Source organism: Magnolia sinica, chromosome 6 (genome assembly GCF_029962835.1).
Source record: "Magnolia sinica isolate HGM2019 chromosome 6, MsV1, whole genome shotgun sequence".
NCBI classification, from domain to species: domain Eukaryota; kingdom Viridiplantae; phylum Streptophyta; class Magnoliopsida; order Magnoliales; family Magnoliaceae; genus Magnolia; species Magnolia sinica.
The window spans coordinates 98,557,717-98,582,069 of record NC_080578.1 but is presented as its reverse complement, the minus strand read 5'-3'; the positions used below and the strand labels follow the sequence as shown (position 1 = coordinate 98,582,069).

At 38.9% G+C, this 24,353-nt stretch overlaps 1 protein-coding gene across 3 annotated transcripts in view; it reads left to right on the top strand.

Moving 5' to 3' along the window:
* The window catches only part of LOC131249216 (probable polyribonucleotide nucleotidyltransferase 1, chloroplastic), a 97,288-nt gene that overhangs the window by 50,186 nt on the left and 22,749 nt on the right, over positions 1-24,353 (top strand). For all 3 annotated transcript variants that reach the window (XM_058249849.1, XM_058249848.1, XM_058249847.1), the window contains 8 exons: positions 6,359-6,451; positions 20,381-20,559; positions 20,740-20,923; positions 21,039-21,086; positions 21,262-21,334; positions 21,661-21,734; positions 21,824-21,931; positions 22,023-22,117. In XM_058249849.1, coding sequence (XP_058105832.1) covers positions 6,359-6,451; positions 20,381-20,559; positions 20,740-20,923; positions 21,039-21,086; positions 21,262-21,334; positions 21,661-21,734; positions 21,824-21,931; positions 22,023-22,117 — 854 coding nt within the window. The remainder of the gene's footprint in view (positions 1-6,358; positions 6,452-20,380; positions 20,560-20,739; positions 20,924-21,038; positions 21,087-21,261; positions 21,335-21,660; positions 21,735-21,823; positions 21,932-22,022; positions 22,118-24,353) is intronic.

Sequence of the window (24,353 nt, the reverse complement as noted above, 5' to 3'; positions counted from 1 at the left end):
TAAAAGAAAAAAAAGGAAATTTTATTTTTTTAGATTTTTTTTTGGGAGTGGATTTCACCAGTTCCTTTGAAAATCATAAAATAATAATAATAGATTTTTTTATTTTTTTTAAAAGAATTTTTAGGGATTTGGTTGGGGAATGAATTTCGACCACTTCCATTTTGATTTTTTTTTTTTAATTATATAAAAAATTGAAAATGAAGAAAAACTATTTTATTTTTAAAAATAATGATATTGTTTCATTAAATGTAAATTAAAATTTTCTATTTATGGATGAGTGATATTGCAATTTTTAATAAAAAAATTTATGAAAAAAAAGTCTACTTTTAAAAGTAATTAATTTACTTCATAATTATGTATGCATTTATGGATGGATGTATGATATACATATGTGTGGATGTGTGCATGGATGGATGGATGTGTTATAGATGGGTGTGTTGTGCATGTATGGTGTATCATGGATGCATGGATGGATGGATGTATTAGTGTATGCATGTTTGGATGGATGGATGGATGTATTAGTGTATGCATGTTTGGATGGATGGATGGATGGATGTATTAGTGTATGCATGTTTGGATGGATGGATAGACATATATGGTTTTATGTATGCATAGATGGATGGATGTATTAGTGTATGCATGTATGTGTGCATGAATGGATGGATGGATTATGTGTGTGTGTATCGCCAAAACTTGAAACAATGTATGGATGGATTGATGCAGGACAATTAACCACTTGCTCTAAAAGCTTGAACTGTTAGAGTATGACGAATTAATCCCTTTATCTCATAGCCCAGGCCCCACATCTCATGGGTTAGGACCTCGGCTGACCCCCCCCCCCCCTCGGGGGCCCCAAATCACATGAGTTGCCCATCCCGAGTGTGTCCCCGCATCCCACAGGCTACCCCACTCGAGGCTGGTGTGAAATGCGCATTAATCACCCTCGGTGAGGAGTCTCGAACACGAGACCTCCCCCACGGGCCCCAAATCACATGGGTCACTCACCTCGAGTGTGTCCCCGTATCCCACGGGCTACCCTACTCGAGCCCGGTGTGAAAATGTCTCTGCATTAATCACTCCCGGTGAGGAGTATCGAACACGAGACCTCTTGCCCTGATACCAATTTTATGCAGGACAATTAACCACTTGCTCTAAAAGCTCGAACTGTTAGAGTATGACGAATTAATCCCTTTATCTCATAGCCCAGGCCTTACATCTCATGGGTTAGGACCTCTGCCAACCCCCCTGGGCCCTAAATCGGGGGCCCCAAATCATATGGGTCGCCCACGTCGAGTGTGTCCCTGCATCCCACGGCCGAGTGTGTCCCCGCATCCCACGGGCTACCCTACTCGAGCCTAGTGTGAAATGCGCATTAATCACCCCCGGTGAAGAGTCTCGAACACGAGACCTCCCCCGTGGGCCCCAAATCGTATGGGTCACCTACCCCGAGTGTGTCCCCGCGTCCCACGGGCTACCCCACTTGAACCCGGTGTGAAAATGCCCCTGCATTATGGATGGATGGTGGATTGTGTGTGTGTGTGTGTGTCCGCACATGCACACATGCATGGATGTGTCTGCACATGCATGCATGTGTGTGTGTGTGTGTGTGTGTGTGTGTGTGTGTGTGTCCGCACATGCATGCATGCATAGACGTGTCTGCACATGCACGCATGCATGGATGGATGCATGCATGCTTGTATGCATGGATGGATGTATATATGTATGGGTGGACGGATGGATGTATTAACACATGTATTTATGGATGCATAGACATGTATGGATGCATATATGTATGTATTCATTCATGCTTGCATGGGTGGATGTATGATTTATTTATTTAGAAACAACTTTAAGTAATTATTGTATTCCTAATGATATTATTGGTATGAAATGAACTCATTTTAGTTACCATTGCACTGATTTTCTATGACAACACATGCGTTAGGCCACTATTAAATCGAAACTTATTATGTATGTATGTTTTTTTTTTTTTTTTTTTTTTTTGCAATTTTTTGTTCCTAAACATGTAAATGTCTGTTTTAGCATCTCCTAAAGTTTCATTGAAAAATTGCACCATTTACCCCATGTTTCCCTAATGTTTCACTCACTCAGTGATACATTTTCAGGCATTGGCAATATGAGTACATGTTTCCATATCCCCAGTTAGCGATACATGTAACGATACTGATACTATGAAAACTGAGGGCAACGTTGGTGTATGCACGTCATATTTGGGTTTCATAGGTCCCAAAACATGTGTTGGCAAAAGCTCTTGAATGACAAGTATAATTTTATTAGGATTCAAATATGTTCAAGTTATTACCAGTGTTCTAAATATCGGTATCGCGCAATGTATGACAACCTTGGGATATAGATACGTATCGGTTATCGCACGGGATATATTGTTTGTATCGCATAATTTATCGCACTTTTTGGGAAACATGGGGAAACATTGACAAAATGGTTGAATTTTTTTTTTTTTTATGAAACTTTAGGGATTATTTAAAAAGACCTTAATACACACTTTTAAATCATAAAATATCAAAAAAGAAGTGCACATAATAAATTTCCTTTGTATAAGGTCCTAAGTTATGCAGTATCTGATTGAACTAAGGTAAATATATTCAAATATGATGCATACCATTTATAAACGTATAAATATATGTATGAAAACATAACCAATGCATTTAAAAGCAAAAGATACATTAGAAATTAGAAAACATACCTATCAATGATGTGTGTATTCAATATCCACCCGTCCATCCGTTTTTCCATGTCATTTTAGGACATTATCCAAAAAATGAAGCAAATCCAATAATCAGGGGGACCATACCATAAGAAACAATGGTGATTGACCATTAGTGGGCCACAAAAGTTTTGGATCAAGCTGATAATTGTTTTTTTCCCTTCATTCAAACTTACGTGGACCAAGCAAGTGAAAACAGTTGGAATTGATGCTACCGTTGAATCGAAAACAATAGGGCCCACCTCGATGCATGCACGTCATATCCGCATCGTCCATTTGTTTTGCAACCTGATTTTAGGGTTGGCCTAAAAAATGAGGTAGTTACAAATTTCAGGTAGATGTGGACCACTCCACACGAAATAGTGGTTATTGACCATTAAAAATTGTGGGCCACAAATTTTTTTGGATCAAGCTGATATTTGTGTTTTCCTTTCATCCAAGTCTGTGTGAACTTATCAACGAGTTAGATGGTCACAGTGGACCCTAGATGGTCACAGCTGATATTTGTTGGTCCAATCTCATCGGCTTTTACATTCCATCCATACCGTTCATGACGTCATTACTATTGGGATGAGTTGAAAACATAAATATTAGATTGATTCAAAACTTTTGTGGCCCCACGAATATTTCAACTGTGGACCTTCAATCCTCATGTTTTCGGCCCATTTGAGTCTTCGATCCGACTCATTTTTGGCCCCATGTCCTAAAATGTGCTTAAAAAAATGGATGGACAGGGTGGATTTCTCACAAACATCACGGTGGACCCCACCTAAGTTTCCAGCGCAGGAACTTCCTGCAAATCCGTGAAGATGAGTGCTGACAATCGTCGAGCTCGAGTTGTACACACAGTTCAAAGGAGATCAGAGTTACATGGGCCCCAAAATAATGTATTTATTATATCCACACCGTTCATTCATTTGGAGAGATCATTTTAGATCATGAGCCCAAAAATGAGTCATATCCAAAGCTCAATTGGACCACGCCACAAATAGCAGTGAGGACAATGATTCTCACCGTTGTAACATTCGTAGGGCCCACCATAACGTTTGTTTTCCATCCAATCTGTTCATGAGGTCACAAAGACCTTAATGAAGAGGGAAAACAAATATCATATCGATCCAAAACTTCTATGACCCCAAAAGGGTTTCAATGGTAAACGTTCAATATCCCGCTTCTTTTTTCAGTGTGGTCCACTTGATCTTTGGATCTGTCTTATTTTTCGGCTAAAGCCTTAGGATGAGCTCGCCAAATGGATGAACGGTTTGGATGTAACAGATACCTCATGATGGGACCCACATAACTTGGTGACGTCAACACACCATCTAGGTCGGTGGTGTGCGATACACCAGCCCATCCGCTTCCTGTAAGTAAGGTATCAGGGCCCTTTTTTCAAAGCAGAGAGGGTTTCGAAATGTCGGAACTCTAAAATCTCTCCCAAATGCCGATGATTTCGACGGATTTCACACCCAAATCTATCCAAATCAGAGACTTCGATTCAAATGACCCATCAAATGCAGCTTCCGATTAGGGCGATCTTCTTTATAGGTACCGAAATCTACCGTTAATAGTTTTTTTTTTTTTCGGATAATGATGCTCTCCCAACAACCCGGAGTTGGCTACAGTAGCCTCGGTAGGCGTTGTAGCAAATTTGTCGAAAAAAGTAATAAAATCCTGATACATCGTGCGATATCGACGATATATCGTGCAAGATCTGGATTTTTGGTTTTTTTTTTGTATTTTCCGGGGGTTATCGGATGGGTTTCATCTCGTTGGGGGCCAATAACGATAATATCGGCCGATATATCGGCTGATAGTATCGATACTTAAAACACTGGTTATTACTACTCTTACTACTACTACTTCTGTTGTTGTTAATACATGGATCGATTTAGAAATCTGTGCCAAGACTGATGCAGGACTGATGCATGAATTAAGTAACATATGAGATCAAATAGCTGAATTAAGATATTTAACAAAAAAACACAAACATTGCTATATTCATCACAGATATCATGAAAATCAAAAGAAAATCATGCATAATCCTGGCCTAAGCCACTAACTTCGTAACATAAGATTATTAAATAAAACAAAACTAGGATCTAATGGACATAGGGACATCCAATTAGCATAGGGTATAGTCTATTTTAAAATAGAAAACCTAATACAACTTATGGTGAAAATTAGGGTTTGGGTAATTTGGGAAAGTTGGAAAATTAGGAATTTTAGGTTTAGGGTTAGGGTTTCGGGGATGGAAGAAAGGGGTTTTAATTTAATAGTGATGGGAAGCCAAAAGAGGCAGGTGTGATTCACACACGTGGCCGTACGGTCACACATGTGGCACGGGAGGATGAGTTTAGGTTGGTTAGGGTTTGAATTGCGGATGGGTATGAGAAAGTTGGGTTTGGGAGAAAACGAAGATCTGGAATGGGGAGAATGACGAACCTGAAGAAAATACCTGGATGAAGGAGAAGAGAGAAGATGGTGTGTGGATAGATGGGGACCTTGAACCTCCGTTGATGAAGATTAGCCTCGCACCAATCTTCCTTTGAAATCGCATAGAAGTATCTTCAAATCGCATGAAGATAGGAGAAGAAAGCAAGAGCTTATTTATTTTTTTATTTTATTTTTTAAATCACGAAATTCAATAGGGGCGAGGTCACATGCTCCCCTCTTTTTATAGATCCAAGAAGATTCAAAATTACAATAATCCGCATCTTTTGAATATTAACGAAAATAGCCCTAATCTAACTAAAATCAACTAAAACACTCATAATGTGCCCAAATATAAAATAATCAAAAACTAAATCCTAAAGTATGATAATGTCTAAAACTGATGTGGATGATCAATGGCCTGATCATGTGATCCATGCAATCCAATGGCCTGATTGTCGCGTCCCTCCGATCCAATGGTCTGGTTCACTTCATAAAGTGGCCCATGTGCATTTTCCCAATGTAGGGTCTTCCAGATGCTCTCACATGAACATGGGGTTTTCAGCACGATCACGGGTACTCGCCTAGCCACAGGGAAATCGGCGCGGCCCACCTCCTCCTCTGATACATACGTAAGGGTGTACGTGACGTGATGTCCTCATCAACCAATGTACTAAAGAAAGAAGATTAGCAGATTTGGGTACCATGACTTAGCTACTCGGTCAGAATGAATTTCTAACCTTGGTTGATTTATGAAGCTTCATGACTTGTGATAAGAGAGAATAAAAGATGGAAGAAGAAGACGAAGACACACATAATTCTTCTATGGAACTTCGAACTTCACAATAATTCCAGCCCCTTGATGCTCATGTTAATGGTGTGAAAAACTCAAGCCATACATGTTAGAGAGCTCTTCACGCCACCTGTTGCTCTCCAAATTGCAAACATGCAGAAGTACAATTGTATCAACTAACCCTCTCTAGTCTTTGTTGATATCCAAGCAAATGTTCTGGTTGGTAGCGTGTTACATGATTGATTCAATTCCACTTCTCTTTTTCTTGAAGCCTTTGGTTACCTTTTGCCCTATTGGTCATGTCAAAAATTAGGTGATGTTCCTTCTTAGAAAAGGAAACTTCGTTGATGTTTCATTTTAAGAGATTGTCATATTGTATTATTTTTCAGTCTCTTGCAGTGGCTACTCTTGGAGACAAACAAATGGCACAAAGGATAGACAACCTTGTGGACGAAGATGAAGTGAAGAGATTCTATCTTCAGGTATGTATAATAATCTCAAGATTCTCAACTTGTGTTAAGTTTTAGAATGTAATGCATATAATTTTCAGCAAATCACAATCAGATAACTTCTCGTCTAAAGTATGAGTTGTGGGCTTTCGTAACCTCCTGTTGCCTTCATATTTGTCTCACTAGGAAATATTCTTGCTTCGTCTGTCCATGGAAATTAATTTATTCCATATATATGTTCTCATTCGAATGTCCTTGTTCTTTTACTGATAATTTTTCCTTATGCTATATGCCATGGATGGTATTGGGAAATATGAATATGGTGATAAGTGGTACCTGAACATGTGCAGCCTTTTTTTAATCAAATTATTAAGGTTGACATTTGAGCCTGTACACAGAATAGGCATAGACAAGGGCAGGAGTTGTATTCTTCGAGCCTGACCCCATCATTATGTTGGATGTGCGGGATAAAACAACTTAAGACATCTGTCTCAACACTTGTGGGAATGCATCTTCAATATCATCAACATGTGCTCAGTTTTTATTTATTTGTTTACTTGCATTCATGATATGCACGAGTCGTAAAGCATATCAACTGTAACAGTCATACATGCATTATCATCTACCTCCATCTTTGTGGATGTTCCAGTTATTGTTAACATCTTTAACTAAAATAGTCAAATCATGAAACTATGTTCAATTTTGTTAAATAGATATTGATTTTCTGTAAGATAACAAGATAAATAAATGTAGTTGTTTAGAATTCAAACTCAATGTTTTGTGTTGTCTTATGGTATTGCCTTGAGAAATTTCTCCCACATACAGTATTTGTGGGATGCCAGTCGTCAGTGTTCTAAGTATCAACAACATCAGCTGAATCCTGGCTGATATCTTGGTTTTCCCATGCCTGATATGATCATAGTTGTCAAAATTCCAAGGTTTGCAGTTTATGATTTACGATTTATGTTGAATCTTAAGCAAAATGATTTGAATCTCATTTCGAATGAATCCTACAATTTAGGATTTAACTCCCTGTTTACAGTTCAAATTATAGTTAGTCCTCATTTTGAAATTTTATTTGGCTTCCATTTTATGTTTGCAAATTGGAGCCTTTAAGATTTTTATTTTTATTTGTATTTTTTAAATACTGGTCAATGGTTTTATCTTGTTCTTATAAGAGATTAATTGATGGATGAGCTCCTTTATTTATTTATTTATTTATTTATTTCTTACCTCTTTGTTTCTTGTGACACCAAATTTATAAAATCCACTCCAAAATGTCTATCAACTCCTTTTACATCATCAAGTGTAACCCATTACACACGCTTTCAAACCCATCATATTATCAAGTGTAACCCCATCATACTATCTTGAAATTCCATCACATGCTTAAGTATAACTTGATCACATTATCATCCAACCCTTCACATACTCAAGTATAACTTAAATCATACACTATTTCAACCATATCACGTTTCCTAATGATTTAATCAATCACACACCTTAACAACCTCATCACATCCTTTAATTAAACCCCATGGTAAGTCCACCAAGCCCATCACATCTACTAATGTAATTACATCATACTTTCCACTAAATTTACATTCTCAAGTGTAACCTCATCACCCAGTCCGTTACCCCAGCACATACTCAAGTGTAACTCCATTACACACTCTTTTAACTACATCATATTTCTTAATGAATTGCTCCATCACACTCCTTACAAATTCTATCACATCCCACGTTCCAACCCATGACTCAATGGTAGACAATGTGTTTCAACACCTAGGTCATGGGTTTGAATGCCCAGCTGGGGTGTAAGTATGTGTGTGAGTGTGTAGAAAAACATCATATCCTCTAATTAATCCCAAGTTCATCAACCCCATCATATTCCCTTGTGTGACCCCATGCCACAATCAACCAACCACATCACATTCCTTTGTGTAAATCCATCACATTCCAATTTATAATACACCACATTTTCTTAATATAACCAAATCAACATTTGTCCACTAACCCATTCACACTCCCTAATTGATGAGGACATCCGAGCACCATATCAGAGCACCATATCAGAGGAGGGTTGAGCCCCTCTCTTTATGGTTAGACAACCATTACATGGGGCCCACTTGACCTAATTCACATTCTTAGCAAGGTTGAAGACCCCACGTGCATGTTCATGCATCTTTGAAGACCCTACACTGGGAAGATGCACGCGGGTTGCATATATGAGCTTGATAGACACATCGGACCGTTGGATCATCATCATCAGACATTTCAATCGTGGACGCCCATGGGCCACGAAATAGTTTAGTTGTTTAGATTGTTTACATACTTCATTATTTTTGGTATACCTTGTATTTGTGTTAAGATTAGGAAGTTAGGAACAACTTTTAATTTATTAAATGTTTTTATGTTGAGAATCTTATCTGAGAGCATCTTTTTGTCAAAGGTCTTTTCTGAGACTATAAAAGAGAAAGATGGGTGTGTGAAGCCCTAATGCCATTATTTAAATAAATAAAAAGCTTTGTGTTTTCTTTTCTTTATGTGATTTGAAGAATACTCCATGTGATTTGGAGCTTGGGTGTGGTGCGATTTCATTCCCCATTCAACGGAGGTGCGAGGTCTCATTCTATCATCTTCCTTCTCTATTCCTTTCTATCCAAAGGAGGTATTTTTTCAAAAATTTTATCTATTTTCTTCCTTTCCTATCCAAGACCATCCAAATCATATTTTTCTTCAACTTTTCATCATCCAACTTCAACCCGAACTGAAATCAACCATTGAGGACCCAAAAAGCCTAGCCAACGACCCACATGTATGAGACCCTAGGCTAACCGCATGGACAACCGCTCAATCCTTTGATTTTCCCTTGCTTCCCGTATAAACTCTCTTGATTTCCCATCCATAACCCTGCCCTAAACCCTAAACCCTAGATCCCCAATTTCCTATTTTTCCCAATTTCTAAAAGCCATAATTCTAAAATTCTCAATTCTCATGAACTCTAATTTTCCAATTTTCATATTTTCCCCTTCCTAACCCTAATCATAAAACCTACAAATTTATCCCTTGAGTGTGGATCGTGCCTATGCTAAATTGGAAGTTCTATCTTTTCATCGGGTCTAGTTTTAATTGATTTATGTGATTCCTTAGCATGCGAGAATGTGATTTAGGTTAAATTAGATTTTATTGCCTATTGTTTTCTCTTCGTTACTTGGTGGATTAACATCTTTTGTTAATTGAATTACTTTATGGAATCTTTCATAATTTCCACGTTGCATGCTAATATTAAATCATGTGTCCTGCATCACTAATGCAACATCATCACTCTCCACGAGCTCAATCACATTCTCAGCTCAATCACATTCTCTAAAATATGACCCCAACACACTTTTTGCATGGGATATAGATACGTATCGGTTATCGCATTGGATATATCATTTGTATCCCATAATTTATCGCACTTTTTGGGAAACATGGGGAAACATTGGGAAAATGGTTGAATTTTTCAAAGAAACTTCAGGGATTATTAAAAAAAAACCTTAATACACTTTTAAATTATAAAATCTCAAAAAAAAAAAAGAAAAAAGTGCACATAATAGGTTTCCTTTATAAAGGGTCCTGAGCTATGTGTTGGCTGACTGAACTAATGCAATTATATTCAAATTGATTGCATAAAATTTATAAATGTATCAAGACATGTATGAAAACGCAATTAATTCATTCAAAAAAAAGAAGAAGATAAAAAGTAGTAGAAATTGTAATACATATCCATCAATAATGTGACCGATTAATAAACTTCCCACGTCTCCCCATGCAATAGAATATGGACACGAGTAACGACTTGTTACCGAATGGTGCTTTGTAGGCTCCACCATGATGTATGTGTTTTATCCACACCGTCCATCCATTTTGCTAGCTCATTTTAGGGAATGAGCCCAAAAATGAGGTAGATCTAAATCTCAGGTGGACCACACCACAGGAAAAGTTGGTGATTGAACGACCACCAGTAAGAAGAACTTTTTAGGGGCCACAACTTTTAGATGAAGCTGATATATGTGTTTTCACTTCATCCAGGCCTTTGTGACCTAATCAACAGGTTGGATGGCAAATGCACATTATAGTGGGCCCTAAGAAGCTTTTAATGCTGGGCGTTTAATCGGAACAATTTTCATTGTGTGATCCAATTGAGATTTGGATTTGCCTCATTTTCTAGATCATGCACTAAAATAATCTAAAAAAATAAATTAATGGCATGGATACAACACATACATAATCGTGCGGCACTTCATCCTGGTGGGAATAACCTTATAAGCGGTTTAGATGGCATGTAAACATCAAAGTGGAGTCTAGGAAGGTTTTAATGATAAGAAATCCTTTCCACAAATTTCCCTCTCGTGCGACCCACTTGTGTTTTGGATCTACCTCAATTTTGGTTGCATGTCCTAAAATGAGCTCTCAAAACGTATGAACGGAGTGGATTTCTCACAAACATCATGGTGGGCCCCACCTAAGTATCCTAGCGCTGGAACTTCTTGCCAAGGGCTTTCGTAAGAGGGACGCTTCCCAATCCACGTACGCCCTGGTCTGGGTACTACCCAATCCACATACGAGGAAATAGCGTTGTGGGTGGCACCTTGATTGTGGGCCTCACCACGATGTATGTGTTGTATCCAGTGTTCGAAATATCGGTATTGCGTAATGTATCGCAACCTTGGGATACAGATACGTATCGGTTATTGCAGGGGATATATCGTTTGTATCACGTAATTTATTGCACTTTTGGGGAAACATGGGGAAACATTGGGAAAATGGTTGAATTTTTCAATGAAACTTCAGGAATTATTTAAAGAGACCTTAATACACACTTTTAAATCATAAAATCTTTAAAAACAAGTGCACATAATAGGTTTCCTTTGTATAAGATCCTAAGTTATGCGCTGTCTGGTTGAACAAAGGTAACTATATTCAAATATGATGCATAACTTTTATAAATGTATCAAGACATGAATGAAAACACAACCAATGTATTCAAAAGCAAAAGATATAAAAATAAATTAATATTTTAAATTTTTTTAGGTGGACCATAATACAGGAAACAATGGTAATCAACCATTACAAACTTTTCATGGGCCATAAAAGCTTTGGAACAAGCTGATATTTGTGTGGTCTCTTCATCCAGGTCTTTGTGACCTTACCAACAGGCAACAGGTTGGATGGCGAACAAGCTGATAATGCTCTGTGCGCCCCACCATGATGTGCATGTCCTATCCACTCCATCCATCCATTTTTCTAGACTATTTTATGGCATGAGCTTAAAAATCAGGCAGATCCAAATCTCATATGGACCATACCATGGGAAAGAGTGGTGATTGAACACTCACCGTTAAAAACTTGTTAGGGCCACAAGTTTTGGATTAAGCTGATATTTGTGTTTTCTGTTCATCCAGGTGTTCGTGACATAATCAACGGGTTGGATGACAAATAAATATCACAGTGAGCTCTAGGAAGTTTTTAATGGTGGGCATTCAATCACCATTGTTTTCTTGTGATGTGGTCCACTCAAATTTGGATCTCCCTCATTTTTTAGCCCATGCTCTATATTAATTTGGAAAAATAGATGGACGGCTTGGATAAAACACATATATCATGTGGAGCCCACATAACACTAGGCAATCGGCATCTCAAAACAGGGATGCAAATTAGGTGTTACCCGTGTAGTAGCTTAGTGGGTGTTGCCCCTACCGTAGGGCCCACCTTGATGATGTTGTGTATATCAACACTGATCATTCGTTTTTCTAGCCCATTTTAGGATGGGATACCAAAAATTATGCAGATCCAAATCTCACTTGGACCACACCACAAGAAACAGTAGTGATTTAGTGCCTCACCATTAAAAAATCCAAAGGGCCCATCGTAAGGTTTTTTAATGTTTATTTGCAAATCCAACCTGTTGACAATGTTAAGAAGATCTGGATGAATGGAAAATAGAAATATCAGATTCATCCAAAACTTTTATGGCCCATAAAAAGTTTTTAATGGTTATTCATCACTGTTTCTATTGGTATGGTCCACCTGAGATTTGGATTTTGATGATTTAGGATCTCATCCTAAAATGAGATGGAAAAACAGATGGTTGTCATGGATATATAAAAAAAACATCAAGATGGGCCCAACATGGTTAGGGTATACTCACTAAGCTGTTCCACGGTAACTATTAATCCACTCTCCACTCTCAGTCCGCGTTGCACAACGGACGAGCTATGTGAGTGGGACCTTGACTGTGGGCCCCACCATGATGTATGTGTTATATCCACACCATCCATCCATTTGGAGAAATCATTTTAGGGAATCGGCCAAAGAATGAGGCCGATTCAAAGCTCAAGTGGACCTCACCACATGAAACAATATGTACAGTGATGCCCACCATTTAAACTTTTAACGTTCCTAGGGCCCATCATAATGTTTATTTGTGATCCAACTTGTTCATAAGTCCAGGGAGATATGGAATAAGGGAAAACACAAATATCAGCGTGATCGAAAATTTCTTTGGCCCTCAATAAGTTTTGCTATGGTAAACGTTCAATCCCCATTGTTTTTTGTGATGAGGTCCAGTTGAGCTTTGGATCTGCCTCATTCTTTGTTTCATGACCTACATGGATATTTAAAAATGTATAAACGGAATGGATATACAATATATACATCAAGGTGGGCCCCACCGTAAGGATTGCACCGTCCTAAATACACCGTACACGCACCGAATCCACTCCTTATATAAGGAGAGAGTCGACAAGACCCTCTCGAATCATTTTCTTCTCCGTAGGCTCCGGAAGGTGCTGGATTTCGGTTCGAAAGCCCCAAAAATCTTGCTGGAATCCCTACCAAAATCCCAAAAACCTTGACGGCAATTTAGTTTTTTTTTTGTTCGGGAATTTCTCTCCGAAAGGAAAAAAATAAAATAAAATTGGAGGTTTTACGATTTTCTTACCTAATCTGGCGCGCTCGACGTTTGGCCCACCAAATCTGGTCAAAGGCGACTACATCTTTAGGTAAGAGAGATTTATCTATATATATTTTCGAATTTGTGGGGCAGCAGAGAGGATTTTGCCTCGTACCGCCGAAAACGATGCCGCTAAGAAAGATTGTGGTAGGTGGCTACAGAAGATTTCGTCGATATCAGCAGATATCGACGATAGTGTATAAAATCATTGGAAATTTTACGATACATTGGGATGTATCGTCAATATTGGCAATATCGCACGATATTTTGTGATATTGTGCTATATAGAAAGAATTCCCTATTTATTTTTCATTTCTGAGCGAATTCCACGGAGTTTCGTATCGCTGGCCAGCGATAACGATAATATCGGCCGATAGTATCGATATTACGAACACTGGTTGTATCCACATCGTTCATCCTGTTCCTTGTGACCTTACCAACAGGTTGGATGGCAAATAAACATTCCGGTAGACCTTATGAAGTTTTATTGGTGGGGATTCAATCACTACTGTTTCCTGTGTTATGATCCACATAAGATTTGGATCTACTTCATTTTTAGGATCGTGTCCTAAAATGATCGTTCAAAATGGGTGGATAGTGTGGATGTAAGGCATATACATCACAGTGGGCCCCACAGGGAACCACTGAGGATCCACCCAACCTATGCGGAACTAGTGAATCGGGCATCCACCAAAACCACACAGATGGAGCAACAATGTGGGTGGGACCCTGAATGTGGGCCCCACCATGATGTATGTGTTATATCCACACCGTCCATCCATTTGGAGAGATTATTTTAGGGCATGATCCAAAGAATGAGGCCGATCCAAAGCTCAAGTGGACCCCACCACAGAAAATAGTGGGGGCAGTGATGCCCACCATTGAAACTTGAAACCATTTCTGGAGGGCTCACCATGATGTTTATTTGAGATCCAACCTGTTCATAAGTTCATACAGATATGAACGAAGAGAAAGCACAAATATTAGCTTGATCGAAAACTTATGTGGCCCTAAAGAAGTTTTTAATGGTAAGTATTCAATCCCCATTGTTTTCTATGGTGGGGTCCATGTGAGCTTTGGATATGCCACGTCCTTTGTCACATGACCTAAAATGATCTTTCTAAATGGATGGATAAAATGGATATACAATACATACATCAATGTGGGCCTCACCGAAAGGGCTGCATCGTTTCATGTGCAACCGGGTCCCACCGAATCCACTATCCCTTAAGGGGCGCAGATTAGGTGTTGCCCAGGTAATAGCTTAGTGGGTGTTAACCTTACAGTAGGGCCCACCTTAACAATATTCTATATATCCAATCTGTCCATTTATTTTTCCATCCCATTTTAGGATGTGGTCCCAAACATTAAGCACATCGAAATCTTACGTGGACCACACCACATGAAACAGTGATGATTGAACAATCATCATTAAAAACTTCCGAAGGCCCAGCCAAGATTTGGATATGCTTATGTTTTTGGATAACGTCCTTCAATGATTGAGAAAAACTTATGAATGATGTGGATATGAAACAAATTCATCAAGATGGGCCCCACACGGTCAGTGTTCGAAATATCGATACTATCGGCCGATATATCGGCCGATATTATCGTTATCGCACCCATGCGAGACGATACACCCCCGATAACCCCCGGAAGATACCTAAAATGATCTTATCCACATACGTTTTTAGGAAATGGATGGATAAAATGGATATACAGGCCCCGGTGATGTTTATATCCAAACCGTTCATACATCAATGTGATCTAAAACCTGTGGGCCCCAAGGCCAAGTGGTGTGGTCACCTTTGGATATAATTAAATTTTGGTTGAAAGCCCTAAATTTATATAATAAGGCGGATGTACGGAGTTGATACAATGCATGAATGACCGCACACCACCGACGGGTGTGTTGACGTCGTCACCCAATTTTGTGGGTCCCATCATGAGGTATGCGTTATATCCTAACCGTTCGTCCATTTGGTGAGCTCGTCGTAAGACTTGAGCCACAAAATAAGACAGTTCCAAAGATCAAGTGGACCACACTGAAAAAAGCAGTGGAAGATTAAAGGTCTACCATTGAAACCCTTTTGGGGTCACAAAATTTTTTATCGATATGATATTTGTTTTTCCTCATTATCCAGATTTGTGTGACCTAATGAATGAATTGGATGAAAAATAAACGTTATGGACATGATGTCAAAAATGAACCGTTTCCAAAGCTCAAGTGGGCCGAAAACATGATAATTGAATGTCCACAATTGAAATATTCATGGACTATAAAAGTTTTGAATCATGCTAATATTTGTGATTTCATTTCATCCTGTTGGAATGAAGTTATTAATGGTATGGATGGCACATAAACATCATTGAACTTTTAACGGTAGGAACTTCCCTAACCACATTTTCATTTTTGGCATATTGTTTTGAAATGAACTCCGATGGAAGGGGAGGATTTCTCACGAACATCACGGCGGCCCCACCTGGTCCCAGCGCAGGAACTCCATGCGAAAGGCTTTGATCCACGTGCGTGGGGTGGGAACGACGTAGTGAGTAAACTGTCATGATTCATGTATTTTATCCGCTCCATCCATCCATTTTACCATATAATTTTATGATTAGCCCAAAAGTGAAGCATATCCAAAGTTCAAGTGGCCCACTAATGGTCAATCAATTGTTTCCTATGATATGGATTATGATCTACTTTAGTCAAACAGCGCATAGCTTAGGATCCTCTACAAAGGAAACCTATTATGTGCCATTGATTTTATGATTTAAAAATGGACTTATGAATGTTTCCCCATATGTGCGATAAATATGCGATACAAACGATATAACCCATGCGATACATTGTGCGATACCGATATTTCGAACACTGGACACGGTAAGGTTAACACCCACTAAGTTATCGTTCCAAGAACAGCTAATCCGCTCCTCACTTAAGAGGAGAGTTCTAGAGAAGACTCTCTTCTTCTCCGTTAAGGAAGCCGCAGGTCTGAACCTATTACCAAAATTTCCTCGGAAATCAAACCTAAAATTCTCTCTTGAAATTCATTTTTTTTTTTTTTTTTGGGAAATCCCAATCCAAATCCCATCTTTCTCTGCGAAAAATTAGTTTCCTTCCAAAATAATTTCCTTTGAAGAAAAAAACGGGTTTTAGGGATTTTCATTTTCTTACATGGTTCGGCAATGTCGACTGTGGCCCACCAAATTCAATCGAAAGTGACTCATTCAGGAAGATCACAAAGGTAAGAGAAATTTATTCTATATTTTTCAAATTTGTAGAATTTGTGGATGGGAATTTTCACAATATTAGGGATTATCGATATCTCATGAAAATTTGCAATATCTTGCTATATATGGCACGATACACAGAAGTTTGTCAAAATTTCAGTATTTTTCGAATTTCTAGGGGGTTTCGTATTGTTGGAGTGTGATACCGATAACATCGACCGATAGTATCGATATTGCAAACACTGCTCCCCACTAACCCATCACATCCTTTAATTAAACCTCATTACAAGTCCACTAACCCTACGTGGTTGCCGGACAAAGTGACGGGGTTCCACTAGTCAAAGTGACAAGGTTGCTAGACAAAGTGATGCAGTTCCACTTGATAGTGACGGGGTTGCCGGATAAAGTGATACGGTTTTTACTAGATAAAGTGACAAGTTTCGGTGGGTGTCATTATCTCGCTACTTCCTGTGATGTGGTCCACCTTGAGTCTTGGATTTACCTCATTTACCCAAACTCATTTTAGGTCATTGAATACCCACCACTAACAACTTTCTAGGGTACACCGCAATATTTTTTTTTGCCACCTAACGTGTTCATAAGATTACATAGACCTATATGAAAGGAAAACACAAATATTATCTTGATCCAAAACTTCTATGACCCCCAAAAAGTTTTCAGTAGTAGGGTTTCAATCCCCATTGTGTCATCCACTTGAGCCTTGAAACTCCCTCCATTGTGTCATCCACTTGAGCCTTGAAACTCCCTCTTTTGTTGGCTTGTATCCTAAACTGAATTGGAAAAATGGATGGATGGTATGGATAAAACCCATACATCACGGCGCCCTCTCAGAGCCCATGTCTGTTCTAGCTAGGAACGGGCGGGGATAGTACCCAACCCACCTCCATCATTGTGGGCGCTGCCAAAAATAACTACCACATACTCTCCAAACTAGACGCAACTTCGGTGGATCCTTGACTGTGGGGCCCACTGTGATGTATGTGTGCTATATCCATGACGGTCATCCGTTTCACCATATTATATTAGGGTACGAGCCCTTCAATGCAGAAGATCCAAATTTGAAGTGGACCACACCACAAGAAAAAGTGGTGATTGAACGCCCACTTCTTGTGGTCCACTGGAATATTTATTTGCCGTCCAACCTGTTGATAAGGTCTGAAAGACATGGATTAAAGGACCACACAAATATAAGCTTGATTTGAAACTTTTGTGGGTCCCTAGAAGCTTTTTATGGTCAATCACCACTGTTTCCTGTGGTATGGTCTACTTGAGATTTGGATTTGCTACATTTTTAGGCTCATACGCTAAAATAATTAAGAGAAATGGACATACGGCATGGATGCAATATGCATATATCATGGTTGGCCCTACAGTCAGGGATTCACCGAAGCCATGTCCTCCAAAACTGTATAACTAGTATTAGGAAGAAAAACGGAACTATTATGGGATGCCAACTTTTGATTTTGATGGGGCCTACCATGATGTTTTTGTAAGATCCACTCCCACCATTAGATCTTAAGTTCCATATTATGCATAAAGACAAAAAATCTAGTTGACTTGCGATTCTGGTGGGCCACACCAAAGGAAATAGTTGGGCGAGAGATGTCCACCCTTGATCTTTTACAGGGCCCACTGTGACACTTAGATGAAATCCACTCCAACCATTAGATTAAACATAATGATTTAGGCACCAGGCCCAAAAATCAAGCTCATACATTATTTAATTGGGCCACAATAGTGGAAACAGTTTGAAGGGCGAGTGTTGTCCTTTACACGGTTTCCAATCATATGGTCTACCTGGATTATAGATGTTGATTTTTTGGGTCCGTTGCCTAACATGGAGTGGCTCACTTGGTGGTCAAGGTTGATGTTATATAAACATCATGGTGGGGCCACTGACCCATTTGTTGGTGGGGGTAGCCCCACTAGGACGCAGCTAGAGATGGACAGTCTTATTTGGGGCTTTATGGGGCCCACGTTGATGTCTGTGTTTTATCCATGTTGTCCATCCATTGTGAAAGATCATTCTAGGGCATGAGCCCGAAAACGAGGCAAATTTAAAGCTCAAGTAGACCACACCACAAAAATCAGTGGGGATTGAACGCCTACTGTCAAAAACCTCTTGAGGGCCGCATAAGTTTTGGATCAAGCTGATATTTATGCTTTCCCTTCGTCTTGGTCTGCATGCTTATGAAGGGGTTGGATGGCAAATAAACATCACAATGAGCCCTAGGAAGGTTTTTAGGGTTGGCGCCAATGCTTCCTGTGGTATGGTCCACTCAAGCCTTTGATCTGCCTCCATTTCGAGCTCATGCCCTAAAATGATATGTCAAAATGGATGGATGGCGTGGATCAAACACATACATCATGGTGGGCCTCACATAGTCCCTGCCAGGACCATCCGTCTCTATCTAGGTCCTGGTGGGGTTAGCATCCAATCTGCGTCCTTTGCTACATGGGGCATGAGGGATGACACTAGAAGGTAAAAAATGCAGCGGAATGTAAATTCCATATTCACTTGAGTGTATTTTTGTAAGATTTTTTTTTTTTCCCAAGTGTTATGCTAACGTCAACGTAAATGACATGGCCCAATGAAATTTCAGGGGACAGGAAGTTCCTGTCCCTTGGAAATAGAGGATCCACACATTGTCTTAGGGTTGAGTTTCGTTCCATATTGGGTAACTTTGGGAATGTTGGTTGCCACTCCTATCTATAAAGGGGCTCAGGTCCTGTAGTCTTGTTTAGGAGAGTATAATTTAGCCATTTGAGCACCCATGAGCTCTAATTGAGTCAATGCCCTAAATGTAACTCCCATCTCCCCCCCCCCCCCCAAATAATTTGTTTAAGAACCACATATTATGATGAAAATGTAAACCAATATTTAGTATTTAAGACATTGGGGAAATTGATAAAAACATAAAATATATACCATGGCGTAAAAACAGGTGAGATTTAATACTGTATATTGTAGTTGTATTGGAAGGCCAAGATACCTTTACATTCTGCTTGATATTTAATTTCCCAAAATGATATTACTGTGAGACAATAAGCACACTATTTAGAAGTCAATCTAGAGTGGGTTCATGCTTTTAGGAAATATGTTAACTATTTTCAGGAGATCTTTGTCTTAGGTAATGGGTTTCCTGCATTATTTTAGGAAACAGGGATAGGTACAAAATTTTCAGGAAGCTTGTTAAAGGCCAAAATAGAGTTTCTGGTAACTATGATACAGGTAACATTGAATTGATACTTATCACTTTTGCCTAACTCCAGAAAAGCTAACTGGGTGGACTCAATATTGCATGGTATTAGCAGATGAGCTGGTCCTGACTAAAGGAAAAGAATGAATAAAGATATTAATGGCACGGGATGCTCCTGGTTTCATTCCGGTTTGATAGTGGGGCATTTGAGGTATATGCTCGCTTCTAATTGAATTTGGTTTCTGAGGATGAGATCACTCTTCCACCCTTATAGTAAAGGTACCTTACCTGCCAGGAGTGTTGCATGCATGCCACCAAAGTTAGTGAATGATAGGTTCTCCTATGTAAGTTCTCACCCCTTGCACTGGGAGTTTGTTTGATGCTTTGTGTCAAAGGTGTACTACGTATTTGGCATTTCGTGCAAGCTTGATATCAGAATGTGGGTTCATTTGACTTGCAAGAGAAGGCTGCATATTCAGAAAACTTTATTTTTGTTCTTTTGTTCAGTATTCCTTTCCACCATCATGTGTGGGGGAAGTTGGGCGCATGGGAGCACCTAGCAGGAGGGAAATTGGTCATGGAATGCTTGCAGAAAGAGCACTTGAGCCTCTTCTACCTTCCGAAGAGGATTTTCCTTACACCATACGTGTTGAGAGTACAATTACTGAGAGCAACGGTTCTTCCAGGTGAAAATTTCTAATTGATTGTTTTTTGAATTATTTAATTTTGTGAGCATTTTCTTGTATTCCTTGGAAGGTTTTGCATACTTTAGCAACCTTTTTCTGCCTTTTCGAACGTATAATCTGATAGACTGTGGTAGCTGAAATTCCAATAGATATTTAACAGCTAAGTTTTTTTGTTGACAGTATGGCATCTGTTTGTGGGGGTTGCTTAGCATTGCAAGATGCTGGGGTTCCTGTGAAGTGCTCTATCGCTGGGATAGCAATGGGTTTGGTTTTGGACACTAAAGAATTTGGGGGAGATGGAACCCCACTCATTCTCTCTGACATTAGTGGGTCTGAAGATGCTTCTGGAGATATGGATTTAAAGGTCTAGACCTATTGTACTCTGATCATTGGTTACTGCATGGTGCTCAACTGCTTGAGCTACATTAGTAGCACATGAAAATAAATGCAAATTATAACCTGTGATTTTAGCATTGCAGGTTGCTGGTAATGAGAATGGCATCACTGCATTTCAGATGGACATAAAGGTCAAGACAAATCAAATCAACTAAATTCAGCTTCTTCAGGAGATGCTTTGTTTCTTGTGCATTGGAAAGACAGAGCAATTGGCCTGATATCTGTAGATACATTTTAGAAGCCCTGCCCCTATCAATTGATGTAAGTCAATAACTTCAGATTACTATTTGATGTCTCTTATGACAGGTGGGAGGAATTACTTTACCTGTTATGGAACAAGCACTTCTACAAGCAAGAGCTGGGCGGAAGCAGATTCTTGGTACAGATTAACAGTCAATGAATAGTTGTTTTATTTATTAGGGAAGATTGGGTCAAGACCATAAATTAAACCATATTTTGGTTGAGGCTTTAAGACGTATCGGCGGCCATAATACATTTCTGCAAAATTGCTTTCTTTTTTAAAGAAAAATAGTCAATGCTCCTTATGGTGCATTTTGTCTGTCAGCATTTTCAACCCTCCCAGCTGTTCAGTCCTTTTCTCTTTCTAGGGTTGTAACAGTTTAGGAAGACTAGGCTTTTCTATCAAGCTTCTGCTTGCAGTGTTGCTACAACACTATTCGAGGTCAATGAACTCTTTTTTTTCAGCTGAAATGTTGAAGTGCTCACCCCCTCCAACAAAGAAACTTTCCAAATACGCTCCATTGATACTTGTTATGAAGGTTTGTTGTCTTAGTGTAGCTTTTCCTATGGTTACATATTTGCAATGTGATGTAGCTTTCTTTAGTTGTTTATTTTCTTTATCGTGTAGGTCAAACCAGAAAAAGTAAACCTTATTATTGGCTCTGGTGGAAAGAAGGTGAAAAGTATTATTGAAGAGTCTGGAGTAGAAGCTATTGATACACAAGATGATGGTGTTGTAAGCATAGAATTGGACCTTCTACCTCAATCTCATCTGTTGCATATCAGCACCGTATTATTGCAACTTCCTGTGGCTGTGGCTTTGGCAGGTTAAAATTACCGCAAAGGACTTGTCAAGCTTGGAGAAGTCCAAAGCCATAATTAGCAATCTGACAATGGTTCCAACCATCGGTGATATTTACAGGTCTGATGTATCTCTCTGCTCGATTTATGTATGTAGAAGTTATCTTAAAATGGCTCTTCTGATCATCAATTATCATAAACACATCTAATCAGCTGTGCTATTCTGTTGTTCCTCTCCCATAACCTGTTTGGAGTTTGTTCTTGCTGCTTACCAGCTTAATTACAAGTGTACTTCCATGAGGCACATCATATACATTCATATTGTGTTTGTAATAGATGGAAGAACACCTTATTTGTGACTTTTGATTGGGAAGAATAATTGCCAATGGTAAGATGTCAAGGAATTGCAGTAACACCTGTTATATGACTCCAGTAAAAAGCACTGAAAAGGAGAAAAAGAAAACAGGACTTGGAAACAAGATAAACTCAAAACTGTATATTCCCTTTTGAACCCTTGGTTGTAAATGCAGCTATAATTTTTATACACGCCACTAGATAGGGGGAAGAGTTGAGTTGATTGTGCTACCAGACCTTTTATACATGATAAAAAGAAAAGGGAAAAGGAAACCAATCTAACCTAGTAATGTGTAAGCTAAATTATCAGCTTAAGAGATTGGATGGTAGCGAATCAAAATGCTCCTCTGAGGCTTGTGTCAGTCCATGCCTTGGGTTTGCTAGAAACTGCAGATGACACTATTCTATTTTGTGAGAAAAAAAAAAAAAGGGACACTATTCTATTTTGTAAGGTGGCCATGGAGCATATTGCAAATGTAAGGCATATTTAGGTTCTTTGCAGCTATGTCTGGTCTTCGGGCTAATTTAAGGAAAGGTGTGGGCAGTGGGTTGTAAAATTCTGGTGTTTCTATGTACGTATTGGGTTGGGTCTTCATCTTGGGGGTAAACCAAAACACATCATTTTCATATCACATTGTTGAAAGGACTGAGGAAAAGTTGATTAGATGTAAAGGTTTCTCTCTCTCTCGATGCCTCTCTAATTTATTGGTGTACTTTTCTTTCTATCCTTTTAGTTTCCCGTTGCAATAACCATGGAGATCAATTGTCCTCAGAGGAACTTCCTGTGGATGGGGAGGGAAACAATTTTTCATATATTGTCAATAATATCAACTTTAAAAGCGATACCACGGTTTCACTAGCTTAGCAATAAGAACCCTATGTAAAAAAAAAAATGCACTTTTTGGCAATATTTTTGCTAGTAGTGCCGCTATTTCACGATATTATCAATATTGTGAGATATTGTTCAAATGCCCCTTTTATAAACACAGTATTGATGATGTTGTCGATATTTTCATTGATACTGAGTGTTTGTACGTTGATACAATGAAAATCGAGAGAAATTCGAATTATTATTATTATTTTTTTAAGAGACCAAAATCCCTCTTCTTCTTTTTTTCTTTCTTTCTTTCTTTTTTTTGTGAAAATTTTGGGGGATTTGTCTTTCTAGGGTGATTTTGACTGATACTCTAGAGTTTGTTTTGATCAAATATCAAATTTGGGGGAGAAATCACGAGTCGAGAGCAAAAATTGTTTGAAACTTGAAGGTGATAAAAATACTATTTTTAGACATGTTAGCATGATTGCAATAGAAATTTTGAGGCGATAAAATTTAAATGGTGGGACATGGAAGAAATTGGGGAAAAACAACTTTATGTAGTAGATTTCTATTTTATATGGACCTAGACCATGCATTATCAGATAAAAGCAGTGCAGTTATGTCCATTAGTTCATATCATTCAAATATCAAATAATGTAAGTAATAAAATACCAATAATACATCCAAAAAACTAAAGAGAACAAAGGTTATACCTTTGCCCCAAACCCAAGTAGAGCTATCAAGCGGCTTAAAGTTGTCATCTTTGTCCTCATGAGGTTTGTTAAAGTCTCTCAATATACATTGATGCACCATCCTCTAATGGCTCAAGCTTTTAGAGAAAGTGGTTGTTTGACGGTATCAAAGTGGAAGGTCATGTGTTTGAATCCCCGGAGCAGCAAATATGCCTCCCTAATATATTCTCCCACGGGGGGTTGTTTATGGTGTGAGTTGTGGGTGTCCCTCCACCCTTGCCAGCATGTTCCCGTGCGGAGTTCCACCCTGCAAGTGCAAGGGAGTGTTACACATTGATGCACCATCCTCTAACGGCTCGAGCTTTTAGAGAAAGTGGTTGTTTGACAAGGTTGGCAATAGTATTGTTGTTGCACTTAATCCACAGTACTATGTCCATGTCATGGTAGAATGATGCCAACTTAGATACTCTCTCAGGTATCATTAGTACTCATGC